Consider the following 10,521-nt stretch of genomic DNA (forward strand, 5'->3'; position numbering starts at 1 on the left):
AAGCTTGTTGGGCGCGGCTGAGGGGATGTGATGCCTGTGCATGTAGATGAATCCTAGGATATCTAGAATCAGCTGTTCATGTTCCATGTCGCAAAACCGGAAGTTTGCGCCAGAGACTATGCCCATGTTGAACTAGTGTTTCCGCTGTCTGTAGTGCTCTTTACAGAGCGCGTCAACAGGATGCAGTTGCTCATATCTCTAAACTTTACCTGGTTGTAACCTCCTAGTAGTAGCTTATCGTGGTGCATTCCTGCTGCCTACTGCCAGTGCCGTGCGTGCACTCTATCCTCCGTATGAAGCAACTCCTTTATGGCGTGGAGCTCACCGATATGCCTGGTTCTGGCACCATCATCTTGGAAGCCACAGAGACCTTAACGGCCTTAATGTCATTGGCGTATACCTTGCATCGAATCCCATTGTTTATGAGCAACTCAAGGAAGCCATCTGCTACTAGGCTCCATAGTAGGTGGAATAGAACTCTACCCTGTGGGCAGCCCCTCGTAGTAGCAAGCCGAATCTTACGCTCTACTACAATGGTTTCAGCTATCCTAATACGCCGTACAGCCTCTATCCGTCTGCGTATAGGAGTCGCCACATTTATATCTCCAGTGCCTTGATGACGCTTACATATGGACACATTATCAAGAGCACTTTCGATGACAAGGAAGGGCATTTTCCAGCGAATTCTGGAGCTCTGTCATGGTAAAGTTTTTCCCTGGCTTTGGTTCGCGCAAGTTGCAATAGTATAAAATATTCGGTTGCACCCGAACTTAGTCCTTCCTCACTGGTTTTTTATGTGTTTTTGCATTAAAAGAATATATATTTTGTAAATTTCTAGACTTGAAAACCGCCTTAACTTTTAATTCGGAAATTTCTAAGGTTTTAGCGAACAGAAAGTGATGAATCGTGGAAAGACTAATATTTTTCCTAAAGTGTCATGTGTGTCATGTCTTTTATAACATTTTCTTACAACTTTTATTCATCGTCTAATTTTAAAACAACCACATATTCAAGCACTATTCGACCAAACCATCAATACGCTACAATTTCATACACAATACTTTTAATATAGACGAAATTATCACTGTAAAAGACAGTATTAGGAGGCGTAAACTAACGCAACACATTAACAATAGCCACAGTTGACATTATTATATAGTATATGTTGCTGTCTTAGATTTCCCAAACGACCTTTTTGAGTAGCGAAACGAACAAGAACTGGCTAAAAAATATACGTGTTTAATGAAATAACTATACATAAATTACGCCTGCGTAGTACCGCGAGGCAGGGGAATCCAAGTCGGTTTGAACATATATTTAGAACATATCCGTATATATTTTGTAGACTGTATGATTTTCTTAGTTGTTAAGCAATTATGCTACTGCTATAAAGAACCCAATATTGAGACCTACTTGAACTATACCCATCCTCCATGTATACCTAGTGTTCGTATTATATACAAATCTATTACAAAGTTATACACCAAGTACACACATAACTAACTACGAAATTTAGATGTACTGTACTACTCTATACATATAGTTAGTATTTGGTAGTTAAAGAGCTATACTCGATAGCCATGCCTAAACCTGCGTTGTGTTAACCCTTGTGAACTACAAATAAATTATTGAAACGAATACATAAATGAACATATGCATACTTACAATAAAAACAATACAAAATACTTAAAAATTTAAAAGAAAAACATAACTGTAATAGTTAAAGTAAATTAACGAAAAAGTTTGCTGCAAAGAAATAGAAGCTAACTACTTAAAAATAATAGTTTAATTTTAGCTAACTAAATGAACTGGTTAATTATGTAGTTACAAACTTGCATATAAACTTATATATTATATAATAGGACTTTAATACAAACCAAATAAAAATAGTATGTGAAGAAATTTGTAGAAATTTTGCAGACCCCCAACCAAAGAGAACTATAAATAAAACTTAAAACTTATTGCTAAGAAAAATCTACTACTACAAATATAATGAAATTGGTTTTCGGAAAGATTATATTAACATTAACTAAGTAAATAAAATAGTTAAAACAACTATCGAACTAGAAAAACTTATATATTATATAACTTAGCTCTTAACATGCTGAAGCCATATTTTTATACCCTGTACAGAGTATATTAAGTTTGACACATCGAGCAGTAAACGTCGAAGATTCAAAAAAATATGTATGCACTTATAGTGTTCCATTTAGAGATTCCTGCTTTTTTAAAGAAATAAGCGAGAGAAACTTCAAATTCAATGAGGAATGTTTACTAACATTCAAACGAACTTTCTTAGGGATTTAATTTTTGAACATTATCTCTTCCAAATGTTGGCCGCGGTTACGTCTCAGATGGTCCAACCGTTGAGTTCAATTTTCGACGACTCGTTGAAGCATTTCGACTGGTTACTGGCGAATGACATACGTGGTATTTTGCTCTAAGGCCTGAATTGAAGCGGGATTGTCCGCATAGACTTTAGACTGTGCTATATCCCCACAGAAAAAATCCCAACGGTGTCATATCACACAATCTTAGTGGTTAATCGACAGGCGAAAAACGGCGAAACAAGATCACGAGTTTCAATTTCAGGCATCAAATCGTCAGTTATCATCACTCTATTACGATCGCCTTTGACGGTTACATTCTCATCGGAATCAGTTTTGAAGAGATATGGACCGACGATTTCGCCGGCCCACAAAACAATATAAACCGTTGGATTCTAAAGGAAATGATAGCTCTTCGTCGCAAATGCGGCAATTTGGCTTGTTTACATCCCCTTTGAGCCAGAAATGGGCCGCGCCGCTCCAAAAAAAGTATGGCTCGAAGACATCGGATCTTCGTGGAATTTTCCAATGCCCATAGAATGAAGTGATGTCCTTTAGGAAGGACGAGTGGCTTTAGTTCTTGCATGAGATAGATTTGCATGCTTTCAATTCAAGATCTCGATATAAAATGCGCCAAGTCGAATCGACTCTCCACGTTCTTTGTGGACACGGGTGCTATATTTTCTACACTGTGTGCTGGACGTGGTTTATTTGGTGGAATATTATTATGAATGCATTGAGTGCCGTTTTCGAAAATTTTCACACGTTCTTTTCTCCCCCAAGAAGCTCGGAAGAGGTCGGAATCGCCGGTACTGGACCATTGTACCATATAGATGCCATACAAACTGACCGACCAAAATCAAGTTTTTGTGTGAAAACTTTTGCATTTGCTCAGGGTATTATAGCTTCGGAGCAATAGATGTTAACGATTCTTCTTCGATATTTCGCATATTGCAACGAATTTTCGAACCAAGCTAATTCATAACCCTCTAGGTTATATTCGAAGTAAATTTTATAAACAAATCTTAGCTTTGACACTTCCTTATATTATTCTCTTCTTTTATGTCAAAAATCTTGATAACAGTTTCTACTAAACACTTGATCTACATTCCACCTAGGCACAATGTTTAAATATATCTATGTACATATGTATAGATAAGGTCTGCAGAAAAGTTTTCTTACAAAAGAGTGATCCACAGTATTTTTAAATCTTCTTCTTACGCAGTTATAGCCGAGTATTTATAAAAATTATTGGAAAAAGTGGGCCGAATGCCAAAGGCACTTGCTATAAGCTATTACATAGTGTCACCATGTAAACGATTTCAAAATATATACCAAACAAGTACGAATTTCGAATATTAAGCAACATCCAAAAAGCATGTAATTTCGACTCTATGCTGACACGAACAATGTGCTTAAGTTTTTCTTGAAGTTATATAGTTGATAAAATTGTATATTTTTTTTTAACTTAGTCCCCAAAATTATAAACCTAAAATTTGATTTTACGAATTTGTAGCTTTTCAATTCAAACTTTGAATGCCAATTGATCAAAAATATGCATTAAACAACACAATAGTAGAGAGATATGTTCAAGCCACTCCTGAAACTATGCAATAAGGTGTAAAATAATAAACAATCACGTAATAAACCACGAAAAATCGAAATTTGAAATTTATTATACTTTCGACAACATTTTCGAACAAGTTATGTAGTTTTTGTTGTTAAAAATTATTGTATAGATATGTAAAATAGATCATAATAAAATACGAATTGAAGCATCAGACAACAAGAAGTATAAGAAAATGTTATTTAGAAAAATAAAGCAACGCCAAAAATATATATATGACATAAGCTCTTTAATTTTTCAAACACGCTCAGTCCACCTCTTCTATAGTTGGACCACCAGCTGCGCCGGAGGAGCCACCAGCACCCGGACCACCAGCATTTGGTGGTGGCGGTGGCACGCCACCTTGATACAATCGTGTTATAATCGGACTACAAATTTTCTCCAACTCTTTCTGTCTATATTCGAACTCATCCTTTTCCGCCTGTTGATTACTATCCAACCAGCTGATTGTCTCATCACATTTCTGCAATATCAACTGACGATCGCTGTCCGAAATTTTAGCGCGTATATTTTCATCATCCATTGTGGACTTCATCTGGAAGCAGTAGGACTCAAGCGCATTCTTGGCATTAATGCGTTCACGCTGCTTCTCATCCTCGTTGCGATACTGTTCGGCTTCGTTTACCATACGCTCGATATCGTCCTTGCTCAGACGACCCTTGTCGTTGGTTATAGTGATTCTGTTTTCTTTACCTGTAGATTTTTCCACTGCCGTCACATTTAAAATACCATTCGCATCAATGTCGAAAGTCACTTCGATCTGTGGTACACCGCGTGGTGCCGGCGGTATGCCGCTCAGCTCGAATTTACCGAGTATATTGTTGTCTTTGGTCATGGCACGCTCACCCTCGAATACCTGTATCAAAACGCCTGGCTGGTTGTCTGAGTAGGTGGTGAAGACTTGGGTTTGCTTCGTTGGTATGGTGGTATTACGTTTGATTAGCACCGTCATAACGCCGCCTGCAGTCTCGATACCCAGCGATAAAGGTGTTACATCGAGCAGTAAAAGATCTTGCACAGCTTCGGACTTGTCACCACAGAGTATGGCGGCCTGTACCGCAGCACCATAAGCAACAGCTTCATCCGGATTAATAGACTTATTTAGCTCTTTGCCATTGAAGAAGTCCTGCAGTAATTTTTGCACTTTAGGTATACGCGTCGAACCGCCAACCAAAACAATATCATGTATCTGCCCTTTATCCATTTTAGCGTCACGCAATGCCTTCGCCACCGGCTCCATAGTACCCCTGAAGAGGTCACCATTCAATTCTTCGAAACGTGCGCGTGTAATTGAAGTGTAGAAGTCTATACCCTCATATAAAGAGTCGATCTCAATACTGGCCTGCGAAGAGGCGGAGAGCGTGCGCTTGGCGCGTTCACAAGCTGTACGCAGTCGTCTTAAGGCGCGTTTATTCTGCGCTAAGTCCTTCTTATACTTGCGTTGGAACTCTTGCACAAAATGATTCACCATGCGATTGTCAAAATCTTCGCCGCCCAAATGTGTATCGCCCGCTGTGGACTTAACCTCAAAGATACCATCCTCAATCGTAAGTATAGAAACATCAAAAGTGCCGCCGCCCAAATCAAAAATGAGCACATTACGTTCACTGGTGCCCTTCTTGTCCAAACCATAAGCGATGGCTGCAGCTGTTGGCTCGTTAATTATGCGCAGCACATTCAACCCTGCAATAGCGCCGGCATCTTTGGTGGCTTGACGTTGTGAGTCATTAAAATAGGCTGGCACAGTGACCACGGCATCCGTTACAGGCTTGCCGAGATAAGCTTCGGCAGTCTCCTTCATCTTTGTCAATACCATGGAGGAGATTTCTTCCGGGAAGAAACTTTTCTTTTCACCCTTATATTCGATGCGCATTTTTGGCTTGCCATTGTCATTGAAGACTTCGAAAGGCCAATGTTTCATGTCACTCTGTACAGTCATATCATCGAACTTACGGCCTATGAGACGTTTAGCATCTACATTTTGGAAGATAAGATCAGAGAAAATATGGTATCTTGGAGATATTATATGTATGCGTGTGAGATTAAGTGCAAATTTGTAGTAAATGAATATCAGTAATTAGTTAAATGAAGATTTCATGATAGCGGAGGCGCAGTTAGAAATAGAAACGACAGACCTGATACATTTTATGGCAGGCTGAATATTTTATTACATACATACATTTAACTTTAGTACAAAGAAAGTATTATAAAGAAATTAACATTACGGCTGACAACAAAAATTATTTAAATTTTTAATTTATTAGTCACATGACCAGGCAGAATATACATATTTACTCAAATTTTGGAGTGCAAGAACTCTCTGTATTATAGAACTGAAATGAGAGCACAAAAAATGGTTTTATATTAGAATCGACATGGATTCAAGACTTTTAAATGTAAGGAATACATACAGAAGAGTATTAGAACATAAGGATTAAAATATAGTGTGCTAAAAAGAATTGAATGTGGAAGAATTTATGAAGTTCAAATAATATCGAATAGAAATACGGTCAAAACGAACAAAGAAATATAAAAACAACAGTTTAGTTCACACAACTTGTAATAATGTGAGGTTATCATATCAGAGCCTAACGAAAATCAGATAGACTACAATCCCACATATCTTAAATCACCTTAAAACGACTGTGAACAGCTCCTTTATATTGCAAATGCATTCGCTAACTCAGGTGCGATCACCACGAAACTTTCGTCAAATAATTAGACTCTTAGAAAGACATTTCGAAGGAAATTAAGGAAATAAAATATTCTATTAGCCTGCAGGGAATAGAGGCATTCATGGAAATAAGCTTGCCGATATTCGAAAGAAGCTTCAGCAACCAGACCAATAAGATCGGAAATGTTGTTCTACACTGTGAGCTGTAACACATTACGAGAGAAGCACGGAAACAAGAAAGTGACTGAAGAAATCTCCACTACCAACATATGCTAGCGTTTTGCATTCGCTTCGCTTCGGTTTGTTTCTGCTAGAGTTCAATAAAAAACCGTTTCAAGAAACTAATCGTTCTCCCGAGGAACAAATTAAGGTAGCTATTGGGATTTTATATTGGTCACTGCAGGCTAAGTGCCAACTGTATTGTTGAGTTACTGTTCTAAGGGTCTGTGTCCTTCCAGTGACCAAAGGCCCGAATCATCAGAGGTGCTTGATTGTCTCGCAATCAAAAGAAGAAGTCAGTATAACGGTTAAAAGAATCCTTTTAGAAAACACAACACATCCATTCAGACAGAAGCTTTAGAAAGCACCTTTGGTTGAACCAAATAGAATTAGGTGTTGCAATAGCAGGAGAGGGCCCAGTAAAACACACAGCATTTCTCAACTTTCAATCTATCTGTCTCCGACTTGAAATAGCATGCCAAAATGTAACATTTCCAACAAAATTATGTTCAGGGTAGGTTCGTTGTATTTAGGCTACGAAAAAATCTTTCATTACCCGACATCCTTACTATGCAGAAATCATTATAGACGGAAGTAGTTACTGATTTCAAATTATTTCAGTGTTAAGAACCAAACAAATTAGTTGTAGAGACTTGATTTTCTTACCTATTTTTTTTTAAATCGTAATAGAGTAACAAAATATATATATTTTGTTCCATTACCCCTTTTGAATCATTCTGAACTTTGGGCTTTCCAAGAACTAGTTACTTTATTCACTTCTGTCATGGGATCAGAACTTTCTTTTTTTAAATCAACAACCGTTCCGCGTACAGTGTAAATCGATATCATCTCTTTAGCGATGTTAGACGCTTAAGTGTTTTCTAAACTTCTGAGTGACTTATTTATTCCCCTTTCTAAATTTCCTTGACATACACTTATATGTGAATATAAAGAAAAATTTAATCATCCACTTTACACTATACATTGTAGTCTACAATGAGAAGTGTAAAATGATAGCAATATATACTATAAAATAAACAAATTGACTATTCGGACATGCGAAACAGTGCGGAGAGATGGATAGACTGTCTGAAGCAAACTGCAACGACTCAAACGTGACGACAGAATAAGATGTAGCGAGTAAACAGAAATCGAATCATACATATTCTATGAAAAATAGTTTTTTGAAATATCGAGGCCAGAGTAAATGTGCAAAATTCCCATTATAGGATCAACTACTGGCTGTACAGACGAAATGTGTAAACTAAACGGCACAAAGTAACATGTGGCACAGTCATAAACAAGTGAGGCGTTGTTTCAAACACAACAATTTCTAAATCAATGAAATTTAAAATGCAACTAAAATTAGCAACACAACACAGGAACAATAAAAATGGACGTGGCAACAAAGTAAATTTTAATTGAATGAGCTGGTGAGAAAACAAACAAACTGAAAGACATTGGCCGCCGTAAATGTAAACTTTGGCACGCCACGAACGGGACGAATTGGCTGATGAGTTTGCCAAAAAATAAAGCGACAACACGTCAAATATATTCAAGACCCGAAAAATGATAAATAGAAGGCGACAAGTGCATAATATGGCATGGCTAAATATGTACATAACTATATACCCACATTGTAACCACGAGGCGGTGCCGCTGAAATACAAACAAACTGATACAGGGCGGTCGAAAAACAATAGCTAGAAGCAACTGTGCTCGGTGACTGGTGTCAACTTTAAAGACACCGGCTGATAATTAATCTCAAGGGATATTTCCAAATATTATTAATGCAAAAAATAATAAAAATATAGAAAATCAACCCGAGTAAGGTTCCGCCAAAAATTGTATACCTTTGGACAATTAGGTATAAACAGTTTACAGTTCTCAGTATGAATATTTCCAAATTTTTTTGGATACTCTTTACTGTCATACAATCTTTTATGGAATTGAAATAAAGGAAAGGACTTAACTGTTCTACGATTTTTTGAAAATATAACAACGGTTTAATAAACTGATGTGAGATCATCGAAATTAAGGTATGAATAATATTCCGAAAAATAAATTACACAAAGCTATGAAGAAGCTCGCCCAAAGCTTCAACGAACGTTCAAGAATTTACTGCAAAAATTGTAAAAGAGACTGCATGGTGATCACCTTTTAAATGGGCAAGTGCGAAATTTCATGTGGCGTGCATGATTTATTATGACTTAGATGCCATGATAGTGGGTGGATAATGCCTTACGATAGAATTATTAGTGTTAAATTGTTGTTGTAGTTTATTTTTTTATTTTTTTTTTTGCTTGCTTCAAACTCACCAAAGATAGTATTGTTCGGGTTCATGGCAACTTGATTTTTGGCCGCATCGCCAATTAGACGCTCCGTATCAGTGAAGGCCACATAAGATGGAGTCACCCGATTGCCCTGGTCATTGGCGATAATGTCCACTTTGCCATGTTGAAACACACCGACGCACGAATATGTCGTGCCAAGATCAATGCCGACAGCAGGCGCTTTAGCCATATTGTAAAAACTCTTGTTGCAGTGCTATACCTGTTCGTGTTGTTGTTGTGGTACTAGCTGTGTTAGCTGCTTTAATTATAGCGTGTGCGCGTTCGATTGACAACATACATACGGGTGTGTGGCGACAGTTTTGTTGGCGTCGGCGGCAGCATTGACGAGTGCACAGGCAAACAAGATTTGCATGTGAATGTACCAAATTTAGTTGCACCAAATTATGCATCAAGAATGTGGGAATTGCATAAGTATTAATAGGATTTTGCATTTTCACGAAAATTCCACACAAACTTACCGCTTTTAGGAAGGCAGGTGAAAATTGGTTGTCAATTTTATTTATTTAATCCTAAATCTAGACACGATTTTAGAATGCGTAACGGTATAGGTATAGTGATATGATAAGGAATAGCAGGACGAAGGTTAGCACTCGTAGAAATTCTAGGGTTTTCTCTCTTTGCAGCTCCACTGCGGCGGCGTTCGCATATGCGCTATAACGGCACGAACGCGTAGAAAATTATAAAAATTTAACAGCAAAAACTTGTCACAAGGTTAATTAACGAAATTCGACTTTTTTCATACACTCAGCACTTTTAGCAATGATTCGCTCTTGAAGTCCGATTTTGATGTTGAATTTGAGTTTGCGTTTTTTAATTGTTTTGGTATTTAAAATTTTTGAAATGCTATCTATTTTTGTTTGTCGTCGGACTTTTTCACACGAATCAAATATTTACGCTAGCAAGTGTTGTGTACTCGTGCATTGCTCGCAAGTGAATGAGCTGAAATGTTCGGATTTAGTATTTTCTAAATATTTTCGATATGTTTAGAAAGCGCTGTTAACCGATTCTATGTTGCATTCGGCGAATTTTTCGATCAGTTTATTAGAAATTAGCAGCATTTTGCAAACTGTCTGATTCTCTTTTACCATGTTCTGTTTTTCACAGCTTCTTCGCATTTCTCAAGCAAAAGCGTGGGTAATTAAGCAATTATGAGTAGAGCGTCAGCTGCCAGACAGACCCCGCGCACATTATTAACCTCTTGCTGTAAGTTAAAGTGAAAATTGTATATACCGTTAACCGTTACCAACTTCGAAATTTTGTAAAACACTAATATATTATTGTAAAAGTTAAATATTAAATTTTATTGATGCGTTTAGTAAT

General features: G+C 37.3%; 1 protein-coding gene across 2 annotated transcripts; it reads right to left on the reverse strand.

The window, feature by feature from the left end:
• Nucleotides 1-3,968: 3,968 nt before the first annotated feature.
• On the reverse strand, nucleotides 3,969-10,204 carry LOC108977752 (heat shock 70 kDa protein cognate 1). 2 transcript variants are annotated; one of them, XM_018947614.1, is made up of 3 exons: nucleotides 9,660-10,204; nucleotides 9,166-9,439; nucleotides 3,969-5,928 (listed from the first exon to the last, which is right to left on the reverse strand). In XM_018947614.1, exons 2-3 carry the CDS (start codon nucleotides 9,368-9,370, stop codon nucleotides 4,202-4,204), a joined length of 1,932 nt encoding a protein of 643 aa, XP_018803159.1. In that variant the 5' UTR covers nucleotides 9,371-9,439; nucleotides 9,660-10,204; the 3' UTR covers nucleotides 3,969-4,201. The 2 variants fall into 2 exon arrangements, with proteins under 2 accessions (XP_018803159.1, XP_018803158.1); XM_018947613.1 differs by having other exon boundaries at nucleotides 9,166-9,436; nucleotides 9,660-10,203.
• Between the last annotated feature and the right edge of the window lie 317 nt (nucleotides 10,205-10,521).

The sequence above is a fragment of the Bactrocera latifrons genome, unplaced genomic scaffold, assembly GCF_001853355.1.
Source record: "Bactrocera latifrons isolate USDA-ARS-PBARC rearing strain unplaced genomic scaffold, ASM185335v1 scaffold_95, whole genome shotgun sequence".
In the NCBI taxonomy this organism is placed as follows: domain Eukaryota; kingdom Metazoa; phylum Arthropoda; class Insecta; order Diptera; family Tephritidae; genus Bactrocera; species Bactrocera latifrons.

Bases quoted from the DNA above. Each gene is read 5' to 3' on its own strand.
- LOC108977752 (XM_018947614.1), bottom strand. From the start codon at position 9,370: ATGGCTAAAGCGCCTGCTGTCGGCATTGATCTTGGCACGACATATTCG. The intron at 5,929-9,165 runs GTGAGTTTGAAG...TCCAAAATGTAG, and splicing joins CCCGAACAATACTATCTTTG to ATGCTAAACGTCTCATAGGC.